Source organism: Nicotiana sylvestris, chromosome 1 (assembly GCF_000393655.2).
Source record: "Nicotiana sylvestris chromosome 1, ASM39365v2, whole genome shotgun sequence".
Classification (NCBI taxonomy): domain Eukaryota; kingdom Viridiplantae; phylum Streptophyta; class Magnoliopsida; order Solanales; family Solanaceae; genus Nicotiana; species Nicotiana sylvestris.
The window spans coordinates 18,037,565-18,056,843 of NC_091057.1; the positions used below are offsets into that span (position 1 = coordinate 18,037,565).

The 19,279-nt window shown below is 36.2% G+C and overlaps 1 protein-coding gene across 1 annotated transcript; it reads right to left on the minus strand.

Moving 5' to 3' along the window:
• Window positions 1–1,306: 1,306 nt before the first annotated feature.
• Window positions 1,307–1,843, minus strand: LOC138891121 (inactive protein RESTRICTED TEV MOVEMENT 1-like). Its single transcript, XM_070174093.1, has one exon. The coding sequence runs from the start codon at window positions 1,841–1,843 to the stop codon at window positions 1,307–1,309; it is 537 nt and encodes a 178-aa protein (XP_070030194.1).
• Between the last annotated feature and the right edge of the window lie 17,436 nt (window positions 1,844–19,279).

Genomic DNA, 19,279 nt, shown 5'->3' on the forward strand with positions numbered 1-19,279 from the left:
ATTGCTTTAGAATGTAATTCGAATCTTAGGATAAAATGAGACTAAGAATTGCATTAGACCACGTACTCAAATCTTAGGGTAGAATATGAGTATTCATTTTCTTTCGTCTTCGGACAGAAAAAATCTGCGAAAATAGAACCATTTATTTTCATCATCTAATATATATTTGGTTTCAACAAATTTAGCCATTACTAGAAATTCAAAAATAAAACAGAACAATTAATTTTTACAGATTTGAAATTGCACTTAAGCATATAGGCTAGGGAACTGGAAACACTTATTCGACCTTATGCATGAGAAATCACGTGAAAACAACTCAAACAAGTCGCGGAAAAGCTCTACCAGAAGGTTTGAGAGCCCCTAAATTAAACTAGAGGACTTATGATTGCAAAAAAACAACATGTACAAGAAATATGCATTGCTTGCTACTTGTATGCCTCTCTCCTTATTGCCTTTGAGATAAAAGATAACGTAAAACAATTTTCTATTTTTTTGGGGGGAAATTCTCAAGATAACTCGTAGTCGCTACCCTTTGGGTGCGCACTGGATAACCTGCTCATTGTGTAATAGCTCGTAAACCACACAAGATGTAAACCGCACTTGGCAAGCCCGGTACGACAAACTCTGACCGAAGAGGATGCTTGTGAGGGAAACCAATTCCAAGTCCCCCATGTTGGAAATCACTCACCCAATTGACCCAGCCAACTCTTGTTAACTTATTTTGACGACGTACGTGCATGATTTTCTATTGTTAAACTTAATAAATAAAGAACAGAGTAAAAATAATTTTTTTTTAACGAAGTGTATGATTTTCTTTCTTTGATCTCTAAACCTCGGCCGTTCAGTTTTTTCATGCAAATACGACTTGGGATAGGTTGCATTAACAATCAACACTACCTTTTCGGGATTACTTTTTATACAAACACCATTATTTAATTTGGCGTATGAGGTTTTAGGCATATACTCCTTGTAGTTTGATATATATAGAGTCGAAGAACCGGCAACAACGTAAACACAAAAGGTCAAGAAAACAATTAAGAGAATGTATCATAGTAAACATTTCTTGTACGACTAAATAAGTGCATAACAATGGCCAAGAAAACAATATACGTAGATTTTAGCATAGCGAGATTATACTGTTCATTAGGTCTTCATAAATAAGGGTTGAAAGATGAATTATGTCCCACACCCGCTTGATTTGCAGGATAATATTGAAAAGGTGTACAATGTCGAAGATTAAGTAATTGAATCCCAGTTGTACATAAAATATTTTATCAAACCATTGATCATAGGGAAGAATCTTGAGTTAATATTCTTCCTTTTCAGATTTTACTCTTGGATGTTTCAAATTGATCATAGGGGATATTATGGTCTTCACATAGACCCCAATACTCTCAATGTTAGACGAACACTCAGTGCGCCATGAAAACCACCGAAAAGCTAGCCGATGATTTCCTGTCTGAAAGTTGAAGTCCTTGTCACCATCAGTAGTAGAAGGGGTCCCAAATGGTCCATAGGAACCCTTGTGTGTCCCAAATTTTATAGTGTTCAAAATTGATTTGAAGGGACTACTGAGCGAATTAAGAGATTTGAAGGAACCACTGATCGAAGTAAGAAATTCTAATGGATAATCAAAAACAACTGCACACGAGCTTTGAGTACATGTATCACAACCATGTTTATTTGACGGAACTAACTTGCTATTCTCATGGTACAGGAACTGAAGTGAAACAATTGCTTTTTTGTTGTATGAAACAAGAACCCCAGCGACTTGGTCTCGTCCCTTATAATCCCAAATGGTTCCACCACTTCTCCCCGCTGGGCCAATTTTGATCATATCCATATTCTCTCTTCTTTCTGAATAATAGGAGTAGTTGGAAAATTAAGTTTTTGTTATGAATAGTTTGTACATTGGATACTACTTTGGATACTACATTGGATATTACATTGGATGCTACATTGGATGCTCATGTTGTGAATAACTTAAAGATTAAATTTCCTATTTTATGTCCATCATCTTTACTTTTTATGCCTATAAAAGACCATGTAATTGCAATGAAAAATTACACCAAAGTGAAAGAAGAAAACACTTCTCCATTCTCTCCATCTCTTCTTGTTTACATTTTACTGCATTGCTTTTATTTTATAACACGTTATCAGCACGAAACTCTAATTTTATTCTTAACTCCCGCTAAGTTGAGCCATATTTTATTAAGTTTTCACTATGTCAAATTTATCAAAACTTGAATTTGTGGCACTTGACATCACCGGGAGGAACTATTTATCATGGGTTCTTGATGCTGAAATTCACCTTGACGCTAAAGGTCTTGGAAATACTATTATACAAGGAAATGAAGCATCAAATCAGGATAAAGCGAAGGCCATGATTTTCCTTCGTCATCATCTACATGAAGGGTTAAAAACTGAATATTTAACCGTAAAAGATCCACTTGAATTATGGATTAATTTGAAGGATCGATATGACCACCTAAAACTTACGGTATTACCGAAAGCTCGGTATGAGTGGATACATTTAAGGTTGCAAGACTTTAAAACCGTAAGTGAGTATAATTCTGCTATCTTTAAAGTAAGTTCTCTATTAAAATTATGTGGAGACACTATCACAGATGAGGACTTATTGGAAAAAACATTTTCTACTTTTCACGCTTCAAATGTGGTGCTACAACAACAATACCGTGAAAAAGGTTTTAAGAAATATTCTGAGTTAATCACATGCCTACTTGTGGCTGAGCAGAATAATACTCTATTAATGAAAAATCATGAAGCCCGTCCCACTGGGTCAGCTCCATTTCCGGAAGTGAATGCTGTAGCAACATATGATAAGTTTGAAAGAAAACAAAATAATTACCGTGGTCGTGGACATGGTCGTAAACGTGGACGTGGCAGGGGGCGAAACAATTATCGTCATTATGGTGGAAATAAATTGGAGAACAATAAGGGTTCTCAAATTAATCATTCAAAAGGTAAAGCTAGTATGTGTCACCGATGTGGTATGAGAGGTCATTGGGCACGCATTTGTCGTACGCCAGAACATTTTGTCAAACTTTATCAAGCCTCCCTCAAGAAAAAAGAAAATAATGTGGAGGCACACTTGACCTTTCAAAATAATGATGATGAAGCAGGTCCCTCAAATAAATATGATTCTAAGGCACATCTTGCATATAAAGATGATGATTTTGAAGGCCTAACAAATATTACTCATTTAGAAGTTGGGGACTTCTTTGAGGATATTGACTGAAGAACTAATCATCTTACTGGGGAATGAAGCTATAAAAGTTGTTATGTTTATGTTTGCAACTAGTTTATTTTTCTTGAGTGTATTTTCCTAATGCATCATGTGTTGCTAGTTTCTACATTTCTAATGTATTTCTTAATGTTTTTTTCCTGCTTGTCTTTCATATTTCTTATGATGTATTATTTGTCTTTTTTATGAAGAATATGAAAATTCCTCAGTCTTCAGTTGGACTCAAGATTAATAAAGATGATATATGTCTTCTGGATAGTGCTACAACACACACTATTTTAAAAGATAAGAGATATTTCTCTTATTTGGTAATGAAAGAAGCGAATGTTAATATAATATCCGGTAGTACAAGATTAATTGAAGGTTCTGGAAGATCCAATTTATTACTACCAGGAGGAATAAATTTGGCTATTGATGAAACACTATATTGTAGTAAATCTCAAAGAAACTTATTAAGTTTCAAAGATATTCGCCAAAATGGCTATCATATTGAGACTACAAATGATGAAAAGAATGAATATCTTTATATAACTACAATAATGTCCGGTAAGAAATATGTGCTTGAAATGTTACCCGCTTTTTCCTCCGGCTTATACTACACAAGTATTAGCAGGATTGAAACACATGTCGTAGTAAACAAGAAGTTTACTAATCAAGATAATTTTATTATTTGGCATGACCGGTTGGGCCATCCTGGTTCTAATATGATGCGCAAAATAATTGAGAATTCACATGGACATGCAATGAAGAATCAGAAGATTCTTCAATTTAAGGAATTCTCTTGTGCTGCGTGTTCCCAAGGAAAATTAATTATTAGACCATCAACTATTAAAGTTAGGATGCAATCCCCTGCATTTCTGGAACGTAAACAGAGTGATATATGTGGTCTCATTCACCCTCCATGTGGAACATTCAAATATTATATGGTTTTGGTAGATGCATCTATAAGATGGTCACATGTGTGCTTACTATCAACTCGCAATATGGCATTTGCGAGATTGTTGGCTCAAATAATAAAGCTAAGAGCACAATTTTCAAATTATGCAATTAAGACAATTCGTCTTGATAATGCCGGTGAGTTTACATCCCAAGCCTTTAATGATTATTGTATTTCAACTGGGATAACAATTGAGCATTCGGTTGCTCATGTTCATACACAAAATGGTCTAGTAGAATCATTGATCAAACGCCTCCAATTAATTGCTAGACCAATGCTTATGATAACAAAACTTCCCATTTCAGTATGGGGTCATGCTATTTTGCACGCAGCAGCACTTGTGCGGATAAGGCCCACAAGTTATCATAAAGTCTCCCCATTGCAATTGACTTTTGGTCAGGAGCCAAATATTTCTCATCTTAGGATCTTTGGTTGTGCGATATATGTTCCAATTGCTCCACCACAACGCACAAAGATGGGTCCTCAAAGAAGGTTGGAGATATATGTTGGATATGAATCTCCTTCTATTATAAAATATCTAGAGCCGATGATTGGAGATTTATTTACGGCAAGATTTTCTGATTGCCATTTTAATGAATCAGTATATCCAACATTAGGGGGAGAAAATAAGCAGCTGAAAAAGAAGATAGATTGGAATGCATTATCACTGTCTCATTTAGATCCTCGAACAAATCAATGTGAACAAGAGGTTCAAAAGATTATTCATTTATAAAATATTGCAAATCAATTGCCAGATGCATTCACTAACCTACCAAGGGTGATTAAGTCACATATTCCAGCTGCTAATGCTCCAATTCGAGTTGATATCCCGACAGAACAATTAATTAAAGCAAATGAGTCTAAGCCATGCTTGAAACGTGGTAGACCAATCGGTTCTAAAGATAAAAATCCTCGAAGAAGAAAAGGAGCAAGTGATCAAAGTGAACATAACACAGAGGTAGTGGCTCAAGAAGAGCCCCAAGACGTAACAAATGATAAGACCTTAGGGGAGGTCCAGGTACCTAAAAATAATGAAAATGAAGAGATATCAATAAGTTACGTCTCAACCAGGAAAAGATGGAACCGAAATAATATTATTATCGATAACATTTTTGCTTATAATGTTGCTGTTGAAATAATGCAACAAGATGAGGATCATGAACCAAAATTTGTCAATGAATGTAGACAGAGAAATGATTGGCCAAAATGGAAAGACGCTATCCAGGCAGAGTTAACTTCACTTGGAAAACATGAAGTCTTCGGACCCATAGTTCGAACACTGAAGGCATAAAGCCAGTAGGGTATAAATGGGTTTTTGTGCGAAAACGAAATGATAAAAATGAAGTCGTTAGATATAAAGCACGACTTGTGGCACAAGGGTTTTTCCAAAGGCCTGGAATTGATTATATGGAGACATATTCTCTTGTGGTGGATGCTATCACCTTCAGGCATCTCATAAATATGGCAGTACAAGAAAAACTTGATATGCATCTAATGGATGTTATTACAGCCTATTTGTATGGATCATTAGACAACGAAATTTTTATGAAAGTACCTGAGGGATTTAAAGTGCCAGAAGCATATAAAAATTTTCGAGAAACTTGTTCAATAAAGCTTCAGAAATCTTTATACGGATTGAAACAATCAGGACGTATGTGGTACAATCGCCTGAGTGAATACCTGTTGAAAGAAGGGTACAAGAATGATCCAATTTGTCCCTGTGTCTTTATAAAAAGGTCTGGATCTGAATTTGTTATAATCGCCGTGTATGTTGATGATTTAAATATCATTGGAACTCCTGGGGAGCTTCCAAAAACAGTAGACTGTTTGAAGAAAGAATTTGAAATGAAAGATCTTGGAAAGACAAAATTTTGTCTTGGTCTACAAATTGAGTATATGAAAGATGGAATATTTGTCCATCAATCGACATACACCGAAAAGATTTTAAAGCGATTCTATATGGATAAAGCACATCCATTGAGTACCCCGATGGTTGTGAGATCACTTGATATAAAGAAAGATCCATTCCGACCTCATGAAAATGATGAAGAGCTTCTTGGTGCCGAAGTACCATATCTTAGTGCAATTGGGGCATTAATGTATCTTGCCAATAATTCCCGACCAGATATAGCTTTCTCAGTAAGCTTATTGGCAAGATTTAGTACTTCGCCAACACAAAGACACTGGAATGGTATTAAACATATATTCAGATACCTCCAAGGGACCATTGATATGGGTTTATTTTATTCAAATGAATCCAAGCCATCATTGATTGGTTATGCAGATGCAGGATATTTGTCTGATCCACACAAAGGTCGATCTCAGACAGGCTATTTATTTACAAGTGGAGGTACAACCATATCATGGCGTTCGACAAAACAAACTATGGTTGCTACTTCTTCAAATCATGCAGAGATAATAGCCATTCACGAAGCAAGTCGAGAATGCGTTTGGTTAAGATCTATAACTCAACACATTCAGCAAACATGTGGTCTTTCTTCGAAAGAGAATATTCCAACAATATTGTATGAAGACAATGCTGCATGCATAGCTCAATTGAAAGGAGGATATATCAAAGGAGATAGAACAAAACACATTTCACCGAAATTCTTTTTCACTCATGATCTTCAGAAGAATGGTGAAATAGATGTACAACAAGTTCATTCAAGTGATAATTTGGCTGATCTGTTCACTAAGGCATTGCCAACCTCAATATTTGAAAAGCTGATATATAAGATTGGAATGCGTCGTCTTCGAGACATTAAGTGATTTTTCATCAGGGGGAGTAACTACACGCTGCACTCTTTTCCTTAACTAAGGTTTTGTCCCACTGAGTTTTCCTGGTAAGGTTTTTAATGAGGCAGCAAGTAATGCATATTATAAATAACTATGTACATCCCAATATTTTTTTTGTAAGTTTTTAATGAGGCACATTATCTTACATGGACATCCAAGGGGAGTGTTATGAATAGTTTGTACATTGGATACTACTTTGGATACTACATTGGATACTACATTGGATGCTACATTGGATGCTCATGTTGTGAATAACTTAAAGATTAAATTTCCTATTTTATGTCCATCATCTTTACCTGGCCATGTAATTGCAATAAAAAATTACACCAAAGTGAAAGAAGAAAACACTTCTCCATTTTCTCTATCTCTTCTTGTTTACATTTTACTACATTGCTTTTATTTTATAACAGTTTTATATATATATAGAGAGAGGAGTTCTATGTACTACTTGGTGCCGTTTCAGCTGGCCCCGCACATTGGTGTTTGTTCTTTTTTATATCTAGGTACAGGAATCTAACGCTTTGTTTCTCTCTTCATTTTAATTTTGGAGTTAATTGAATTTCAGATTCTGATGTTATATCCCTATTATTGACTTAAGTTTTTTCTATTGATAAGATCAAAATGTCTCTCCATTCGTTTAATTAAAACAAAATCCATTCCAGATAAGAGGATCCTTGTAGAGAGTTTTGAGAATTTTTTGTAAGATTTTCTTACGTTAATTTGTTGGTGGCCCAATAGGATTAAGACCCATAATTAATATTTAATTAATGATCAAATCTTATCCGTCCGATCGATTACTTGATGGACGTATCAGATTAAATGAGAACCTCTATAAATTGGTCCTCTCCCCATCCATTAGGGTTACCATATTTTATTCTCTCTTCCATCACTAAAGCCGGCGGTAACGAAAGCTAGAGCAAGGGGGCGAGAAACCAATTTAATTAACTCTTCCGCTTAACGATGATGGCTTACGATTCAGATATGTTTTCTGTAATGACTTTGTGTAAGATTATCATGTTCAAGATCCTGGTATACAATTAAAGTTTATGTCTACATGTGGTATCATGAGAATGGATATTTAAACTGGTAATCTTCGTTTACTAGTACAATTGAAATCACCGTGGCTTTAGTTAAGAACAGTTTTCAGCGAAACTGTAAGAACATATTTATTTTCTCATGATGTTTAAATCAGTACAATTGAGAATTCAATCTCTAAGCCAACGAGATTAGAAAATCTTTGACGATTAATGATTTGCATTCGTTCAACTCCCATTAGCCCATTATGAAGTAAAATTAGAGTGCTTTGAATACTGAGATATATTAATCTACTTGTTTCTCAGTTTATCAATTTCAAAGAAAATGTGAGTACTGGAATTTAAGTTTTATGTGGTGGTGATTTATTGTTTGTTTACATGATGATCGTATTGTCCCTTAATTATTACCCATATCAGTTTCGGCCTAGATTGTTTGTAATATATTACTATTTATATTTTGTTAAGATTTCGACTACAAAAATTATTGTTACTTTCTAGGTTATAAAAGTAAAGTTACTGGTATCTTAGGGACATTAAGGAAATAAAGTTTTACTCCTAAAAGATTTTCTTGAATGCTAAGCTTCACGGAGATCTCACATTATGCATTAATTATTATTTGGTTCTTATACTGTGTAATGACTAATGTATGTGTTTTAAAGTTATATAGAATGTTTAAAATATATATATACATAATATCTAATTTTTATGTATGTACTGATGTTCATATAGTTTGTTAGTCACCAAAGTTATCAAACTAAATTGTTTAAAATATTCACATGCATAAAATATTCTGATATTTATTTTATGTGTGCATTTATGTTTATATAGTTTGTTAGTCGCCAAAGTGACCAAACTAGTATGTTTAAGAAATATGCATACATAAAATTATAATTTATCCATGAAATTAATGAAATGCCTATAATTAAAAATTAGTGGATAAATTATTTTTCACTATTGCTAGAACTTAAGGATTTACCCAAAGGTGAATCAATTATTCTATGAATAGTGAATATGATGAGGTAAATTAATATTCTTAGTCAAATATATATTGTCTGTCCAAAGATGACATATATATATTTGGTTAAAAATATTTAATTACCTATTAAAAACTAAATGACATTTAAATTATGATAGTGTGTCGTAGTATTTACCCAAAAGAGAATTGCGATATGCTTTAACTATTTTGTTGAATCCATATTGATTTGTGAGCATGTATTATCTATTTTGCAGTTATTCTTTTTCATTCACTTGCTTCGTCTGTTACTGTATTCAACGGATTAAACTTCTTTGAATGGCGTGAACAAGTCCAGTTCCACTTAGGTGTGATGGATCTTGACTTGGCTCTGATGAATGATAAGCTCGCTGCCATTACTGATTCGAGCAGTGCGGATGAGAAGTCTTTCCATAAAGCATGGGAATGCTCTAACAGGCTAAGCCTTATGTTTATGCGAATGAATATTGCCAACAACATTAAGAGTACTATTCCACAAACAGAAAGTGCCAGGGAATACTTGAAGTTTGTGAAAAACATTTTCGTTCTGCAGATAAGTTTTTTGCTGGTACACTAATGGCTGAACTCACGACCATGAAGTTTGATGGGTCGCGTAGTATGCAAAATCATATCATGACTAACATTGCAGCAAGACTTCAGACCTTGGGGATAAATGTGGGTGACTCCTTCTTGATTCAGTTTATTCTAAACTCGTTACCTCCTAAGTATGGATCTGTTCAAATTAACTATAACACTATTAAGGATAGGTGGAATGTTAGTGAATTGTCCAGTATGCTTACTCAGGAGGAGTCAAGACTTAAGACACAAGGGAGTCATTTAATTAACCTCATGGGTCAAAGAGCTGGTAAAATACTTAAAGTGAAGGCCAACAAGTTCAAGACGAAGAAAGCACCTACTAAAGCTCAACAGGATGTTAACTGTCACACCTCCTTTTTCCGCCCCCGCGAGGGGTGCGAAGGGAGTTTTCTCCAATTAAAGGACATTCGAAACGAGATTTGTTTATTTATTTTAGAGTCACCACCTGGGAATTTTATGGCGTCCCAAGTCACCAGTTTTAATCCCGAATCGAGGAGAATATGACTCTGTTTGTCATTCTGCGAACCAGAAATCCGAGTAAGGAATTCTGTTAATTCGGGAGAAGGTGTTAGGCATTCCCGAATTCCGTGGTTCTAGCACGGTTGCTTAACCATTTTTATACTTGGCTTTAATTATCTTGATTTACTAAATACATTTTTTTGTTATATGATTTTGTAACCGCCTTAGATTGTTTATAATTATAGACCTTTAAACGAATCACGCGTACATATATTCGTGTTATATATATATTTTTTATATAAACGTGAAGACTCGTATCACGCATACGTGTACACGATAAGATTGATAATATATTTTTTGCATATTTTTATTATAAAAAAAACTTACGTTCGAAATTGTGCTTAAAAATAAAATTAAGAACATCGTCACTCTTGTATGATTAAATAGTGAACTGCACATCTCGGGTTTAGTTTAACATCCTCCGAAGAACCTCTTTTATTAAAAGTTTGCTCGAAGTTGCGCGAACGCCAAATCCAAATTGCCTTTAGAAGTATAATCAGGTCACGCGAATGCATCCCTAATTACACAAAATATTCTTTATAAATTCTCTATGAATGTTTATTATGTCCATTTATTTTTAACGTGAAAGTCATAGGAAATCATCGATTTGGATGCCTCCAAATTTCTAAAAAAAGAATTCAGAATTTATTAGATGTTGATCGCGAGTTATATTTTACATGTATGGATTATATATCTCAAAGACTATTCAAATTTAAAGAATTAATGATATGAAAAATAAATAACGTGCAACTACATTTACCATTTTATTAGTTAATACGGTATTATTATACTAAAAAAAAGCGAATTACATGCAAAATTCGGAAAGATTTAATTGGATAAACAAACTAATATTTTTTGAAGAATTTTCATTATTCTATTTGGAGCGAACGCTATTTATACATTTTTGACTTAAACTGTTACAATTTATAAATCCAACCTTCTTCTACACCACTTGTTTTTTAATCCAAAAGTATGATTATTTGGTTAATTTGCTCACGATGATTGAATTTAGGATAGGTAAAATTGAACCAAATTTTTGGCTTATGCAAGCTATTTACAAATACTAAGTCTATACTTTGTAAAATCGTCAACATTATTTTGTACATTATTTTTTAAAGAAATGAGTTGATCGCATTCCCAAGATAACTAGGCCATTTGTTATTAAGAAAGAGAACTAATCTACCAATTGATTTAATAAGATGATATTACATATAACGTAGTTGTACATCTGAACTATTCGTGATATTCCAACATCGTAAACGTGACGGATTATATCAATTCACATTTCCACTATGGCTATTCACATAACCGTTATTACGCCATATATGAACAAAATACAACTAACATTATCTAGACTTAAACAAAATCGGATATTTGACAAAATAGGCTAGTAATATAGTTTTTTGATATTTCCATACTATTCTTTACTTAGCTAACAATATCACAAGATTTAATTAATGGCTAACTTTCTGCCATGTTCCCTGTCTTGACAATTCGAACATAACTATACTTAATGAAATTCTGAAATAGATAACATTATTACAACGCTTATACGAACTTCAAAAGGGAATGATTAACTAATAGTCATCATGTCAAGCATACTACTATATTAACCAACTGAAACAAAACTGAAATTTAAACTAATAGACTTAAACGAGTAGAAGACATAATTATAATTCCAAACTTCATTTATTTGGCAATGTTGAAGCTTTCCACAACATGAGTCTAAAGATATATACCTGGAAATGAGGGTAAAAGAGGCAAATTTCAGCAGTAGCAGCAGCAACAAAACCAGCAGAATATACCAAATAACTCAGCAGATTTGAGCAAAACAACAAGACCAGTGGAACCAAACGAACAGTAACAGAATTTTAAGAAAAATTTCAGATTTAAACCAAACAATATCAACAAACAGACCCAGACAGATTCAAGGAAAACTATGTTTCTGATTTTCTTTCTTTCTTCTCTATCTGTTTCAGATTCTGTGTGTGCGCGCGCTCTCTTTTTCTGTTTTTTTCTTTCTTTTTCTTTTCTTTTTCAGATTTTTCTTCTGTTTAATTCTGTCCAGTTTTTTCTCTCTCTCTTTTCTCTGTTTTTTTTTTCTTCTCAGATTTTCTGTCCCCCCTTTGAAATCAGTCCCTAATCCCCTTCTTATACAGGTCTGCCCCCTCCCATAAGTGCTGCCTGGCCCCTTTCTTTTAAAACCAGAAAAAATCCACTCAAATAGCACTAAAAATTGCTTTTCTAATCAATCAGCCACTAAGGATATTTTTTCCTTATTTTCAGCACTCCCAACTCCCTTTTGTTCCCCATTAGGATTAATTAATACCTCATTGATAAAGCACTATCAATAAAGTGTTGTATTAACTGTTTTATTCCCCAAACACCCCTGAAAATCCCTTAGAATTACTGCCCCAGATCAAAACTGCCCAATCTTTAACAATTACCTAAACTAATCTGTTTAACAACTAATAACCAATTCCTAAAATAAATCAAACAAACATTCTATCCTCACAGATTATGCCAAACCGGGAAATGCAATAGCTAATTGATCCAACAAACCCAATGTCTAATAGCTAATGGACAAAGGCTAAATTCAGATTGAACACTGAACTTGCATACAACATATTAACAATACACAGAACTCAACAGAATAATTTAAATTGAAATTGAGATCAGCATGAATGCAGGGGCATTGTCAGTGTATTGACAATGCCCTGAAACTTACTGCCCAGAAACCAACATACACGACATTCATTTGATGAACTTAATGATTTACAAACAAGAATGATTTAATTGACGAGTACTAATCAACTGACTATCTACAATGATTGTCAATCAACAGTTTATAAATAGATAAACAGGTTGTTACAATTAGCATTAACGGAAACAAGAATTTACAAAACAACTAATCGACGAACTTAATCGAGTCGATTATACATATTGTAAACAATCACAACAAACAGAGACAATGCTAAATTTGATCAAATAAACGGGTATGAGACAGAATCACATAAACAAATAGGAAAATTACACAGACTACTGAAACAAGCAACAATATACACATAGGATACAAAAAGAAGTAGGAAAAATACCTCTGAATCTTCAAATTTATACGGACACAGGCTCAACTTGGATTCGGACCTTTTGAGGCTGAACAGACTTTATTCGAAGTATTCTCAATTGAGAATACCTCGATTAAAGTCTCTTAGACCTAAATCCCTTAATTAATCGGACAAATTCCACGATTTGGTATTTTAGGGTTTCAGATTTTTTGATTTAGGACTTAACCATTTCTGGGCAGATTTGAACCAAACCAAGTTTGGTTTGGTTACGAGTGAGGTTAGACAAGTAACTGGTGCGAGTTTGGGGTACATTGGGTAGGGTTAGGTTTTACTCGAATCTTCAAATGAATATTCGAGCAGTTCCAGGAAGATTTGAACCATGCTATTAACAGGTTCATGATGAGGATGGACAGGGGAGACTATGGTGTTAATTTGGAGACCATCGGAGAAAGTTGGATTTTCAGACCAACCTTCGATCGAAGATTCGAGACGATGTGGTCTGATTCGAGGGAAACTAACACCAGATCCATAAAGAGGGGGTTGTGAGGAAGTTATGTTGTTAAGATGGGGTCATTTGGACCACTGGAACCGCCGTGAGGCGATTTCCGGTGGGCGGTGCACGGTGGTGGACGATGGGGTTCATCTGGTCTCTTGAAAGAGACGATGAAAAAGACAGGGGGTGGGGTGTTTGGTTTGGGGGGGCTGGGGTAGGATTTCGGCTTTTATAGGGGTGGGGTGGATTGATCTTGACCGTCAGATCAAACATGATCAACGGTCTGGATCAACTCACTTAACCAAACGATGTCGTTTGGTTTAAGTTGGGGGGAAAGGGTTGCCCCGGGCAATGGGTCGGGTAGGGGGTCACGGGTTTGGTCAAAGCTCTGTGGCCATTGGATCAAAGAAAAATGGGCGGCTCAGATTGAACACCTGAAACGGTGCCGTTTTAAATCAGACCAGGGCTGCCCTGAACCATTTGATTTGTTCGATCAACGGCTCAGATTAACAGTACCCACACGACGTCGTTTGGGAGCCGGTTGAGAGACCTGACCTTGGACTGGGTTATTACACATTTTGGGCCTGATTTTCATTAATTAAAACGGCCCAACCCCAATTTTTCTTTCTTATTTTCCCTTTAATTCCTAATTATTAAATTTCTATTTAAAATTTATAAAAATCAAAATTAATCTTACAAAAAATATTAATCACCCTTTAACAACCATTAACACACAAGACAAAATATTAATCACACAATGACACATCTAAATGACGAAAAATAAGATAAATGCATATTTTTTGTGATTTTCCCTTTTAATTAATTCTTAAATGCATAATTAAATCCTAGATATGCATGCAACATATATTTCTATTTTATTTTTCGTTTAACTATAACAAAGTAAACATTTACGGATAAAGCACAAATAACTAATAAATGCCACATAAATTCTAAAAATTGCACACTAAGAGAATTTTGGTATATTTTTCTTGATTTATTTTTTGGAGTAGTTTTCGTGAGGCAAAAATCACGTGTTCACAGCTGCCCCTCTTTGTGCGGAAGCTCGAAGAGTTTTCGTGCAAAGATAAAGTGAGCGGATACGAGCGATTTTTGCCTGTTCGAATACTCCGTGGGAAGTATTTTTTGAAAGATTTGACCGAACCTCTGCTTCAAAGGTTTTCTACATATCCTTGGCTATAAAGGAATCAGGTCAATGTAGTTCGGGAAGTTTTGGTAGCTGGGACTACCATGGGACTGTGATGTTACTGCTGTTGCGTGCTGCTTTTACTGCTTGCTGACCTCCTTATTACACCCTGCTTAAAGAAAACAAAAAGCTATACTAGACCATGGTTTATGAATTACAAAATCTTATCTAGATCATGCCCTTGCGTTTCTTGTTGCTTTGATGTCTTGGTGACTCTTGGGTATCCTCTGCTTCTGACTTGTTTCGTATTTCCTTTCATTGTGTCTCGTGTTTCCTTCCTCTGTTTGGGACTTGTTGTTTTCCGCTGGGGATCTGATTGGACTCCTCTGCTTTATTGACTCTAAGTGTGCTCCTCTCTTTATATGGGCAGGCTTTTGACTTCAACCCGCAATGTCAAAATAAATTGCCATTCTGTTCTTCAGGGGGCTCCTGACCTTGATTACTTCAATTGCTATTCCTTGTTCTCCAGGTGGACGCCTGACTTCTAATACCTCAACTGCTTTTCCTTGTTCTCCAGGTGGACGCCTGATTGTTGATACTTCAACTGCGCTTCCTTGTTCTCCAGGTGGACGCCTGACTTCTGATACTTTAACTGCTCTTCCTTGTTCTCCAGGTGGACGCCTGACTTCTGATACCTCAACTGCTCTTCCTTGTTCTCCAGGTGGACGCCTGACTTCTGATACCTCAACTGTTCTTCCTTGTTCTCCAGGTGGACGCCTGACTTCTGATACTTCAACTGCTCTTCCTTGTTCACCAGGTGGACGCCTGACTTCTAATACTTCAACTGCTTTTCCTTGTTCTCTAGGTGGACGCCTGATTGCCGATATTTCAACTGCTCTTCCTTGTTCTCCAGGTGGACGCCTGACTTCTAATACTTCAGCTGCTCTTCCTTGTTCTCCAGGTGGACGCCTGACTTCTAATACTTCAACTGCTCTTCCTTGTTCTCCAGGTGGACGTCTGACTTCTGATACTTCAATTGCTCTTCCTTGTTCTCCAGGTGGACGCCTGACTTCTGATATTTTACTGCTCTTCCTTGTTCTCCAGGTGGACGCCTGACTTCTAACTCTTCCATTGCTCTTCCTTGTTCTCCAGGTGGACGCCTGATTTCTGATACTTCAACTGTTCTTCCTTGTTCTCCAGGTGGACGCCTGACTTCTAATACTTCCGTTGCTCTTCCTTGTTCTCCAGGTGGACGCCTGACTTCTAACACTTCCATTGCTCTTCCTTGTTCTCCAGGTGGACGCCTGACTTCTGATACTTCAATTGCTCTTTCTTGTTCTCCAGGTGGATGCCTGATTGCTAATACTTTCATCAGCGGGTGCTTCCTGAAACAAATGTTATTTTTGCCCCTGTTTCAAATCAAAGAAAATTTTGTTAATTTAAAGCAGGGTGGTTAGTTGTGGCATTCTTGCTGAGGGTGGGGTTTCTCTTTGTCCTGTTTTACTGCCTTGGAGTAGTTGAAAAGACCGTTTTGTCCTTGTAATTGATCCTTAACCGTAGGATCCCCAACTGTTGTTTTCACTTCAAACCCTTTCAATTGTAATCATATGTCTCTCCTGACATTACTGAACCACTTTTCTGATTCTACTTTCTCACACCCATATCTTATTTTCATCTTATTACTTCCCGCCTTTCATGGCCGTATTTTGCATTATGCAATCTTGAATCTTGGTAGTATGCCTTGACATTCCTTTTTATTTGTTTGGAACAAAACTTACCTCAAAAGTTTTAGAAGAGTAAGATTATTAGTGACTAAACATGATGATTTCGACAATATAGAATGAAAAGAAAAATCCAAATTTGGATGACTGTTGGAGAAGGAAAAAGGAACTTATCTGATTGGAGTTACTGGCACCAATGATCAGGGTATGCATTTTGGATTAATCAACCCAGTCTTTTTAATCAATATCTTTTTCAATTGTTTCATTTTGCTTTCCCAAAATTTCCACAACCCAACTTTACTTTTGCCAATTTATAGACCTTGTTCGACTTGCAGCATCTAAAAGAGTTTTCACCGACAAACCTTTCTCATTTGTTCATTTCTTAATTCCTTTTTGCCTTATGGTGCCTGCAAAGGTTTTCACCAATAAGACTCTCTCATTTTTCTTTCTCTCAGCTCCCGTCGTCTCATGGTGCCCGTGCGGGTTTTCACCTATAAGACTCTCTCATTTTCATCGCTTTTCTTGTTTGGACCAGAGTGTTATGAACCATCTCCATTTGCTTGACTCGGCACTCTTTCTAAGATTGGTCGAAAGGTCTTTTGGTATGTGGTTGGAATGAAAAGGTATCAAAAGTTAAACAATTTTGATATGGGTTTAAAATTACAACTCTTGGAATCTTTTTTCTTATTACCAATACAATTCCTGCCCCAGTTTCTTGATTGGGGGTCTCTTGATGTTTCCTTTTATGCACATTATGCATATTACGCACCCTATGACCGAGCCGTGAGGTGCCTACGTATCCTCTTTGAGGAATCAGGTCAAACGTAGTTCACTTCAATAATAATGTTTTTCCATTTTTCTTTCCCTCTTTTTTTCTTTTTTTTTTATTTGATTTTCATTGATTCCAAGAGAGGGTAAGAAAGAAATGAATGTGGCTCAAAAGGAAAAACAAAGGGTACAGTGTTTGGATAGCAGAATAAATTGCCTTTGTCATTCCAATCTTCGAAATAATGCTGAATACAAATATTTAATAACTATACCAAAGAAAGATCATGCATAATATCTCTTTACCGCATCAGAATTGATAGCCATGTCTATGCATTTTCCTTCAATATCTGTTAAACATAATGCACCATTGGACAATACTCTGGTCATAATGAATGGTCCTTGCCAATTCGGGGCAAATTTGCCCTTTGCTTCAACCTGATGTGGAAGAATACGTTTCAGCACATGTTGACCCACTTCAAACTTTCGGGGACGCACCTTTTTGTTGTATGCCCTTGCTATTCTTCTTTGATATAATTGGCCATGACATACTGCTGCCAATCGTTTTTCATCAATCAAGTTTAACTGTTCCAAACGGGTTTTGACCCATTCATCATCATCAATCTTAGCTTCGGCGACGATCCGAAGGGAAGGAATTTCAACTTCTGCAAGAATTACCGACTCAGTGTCATATACCAACAAATAAGGAGTTGCTCCTACTGAAGTGCGAACAGTAGTGCGATATCCCAACAACGCAAATGGTAATTTTTCGTGCCATTGTCTTGAACCTTCTACCATTTTCCGAAGTATCTTCTTTATGTTTTTGTTGGCTACCTCGACTGCTCCATTCGCCTTGGGCCGATATGGGGTAGAATTGCGATGTATAATCTTAAACTGTTGACATACTTCTCTCATTAAGTTACTATTAAGATTAGCACCGTTATCTGTGATGATCATCTTTGGGATTCCGAATCGACATATGATATTTGAGTGAACAAAATCGACCATAGCTTTCTTGGTCACCGATTTGAATGTTTTGGCCTCAACCCACTTGGTGAAATAATCAATGGCTACCAGAATGAACCTGTGCCCATTGGATGCTGCTGGCTCAATCGGTCCAATGACATCCATACCCCAAGCGACGAAGGGCCATGGTGCCGACATTGTGTGCAACTCGGATGGTGGAGAGTGAATCAAATCCCCGTGTATCTGGCATTGATGACATTTGCGCACAAAACTGATACAATCTCGCTCCATGGTAAGCCAATAGTAACCAGCTCGGAGAACTTTCTTTGCCAACACATATCCGCTCATGTGGGGTCCGCAAACTCCCGAATGTATTTCAGACATGACAGCCATAGCTTGTCTAGCATCTATGCATCTTAATAATCCAAGGTCTGGTGTTCTTTTATACAAAACTCCTCCACTTAAGAAGAATCCATTTGCCAATCGCCTAATGGTTCTCTTTTGATCCCCTGTGGCTTGTGCTGGATATATCCCCATTCTGATATACTCCTTGATGTCGTGGAACCATGGTTCACCATCAAATTCCTCCTCAACCATGTTGCAGTAAGCGTGCTGATCGTGGACTTGAATATGCAGTGGATCCACATAAGCTTTGTCCGGATGGTGCAACATTGATGCCAGGGTAGCCAATGCATCGACAACCTCATTATGGATCCTTGGAATATGCCGGAACTCCACTGATTGAAACCGCTGACAAAGATCATGCAGACATTGTCGGTATGGTATGAGCTTCAAGTCTCGTGTTTCCCATTCTCCTTGAATTTGATGTACCAGAAGATCCGAATCTCCCAAGACCAAGATTTCCTGGATGCCCATGTCTGTGGCTAGTCTTAAACCCAGAATACAAACTTCATACTCAGCCATATTATTGGTGCAATAAAATCGAAGTTGAGCCGTAACAGGGTAGTGATGCCCTGTTTCAGAAA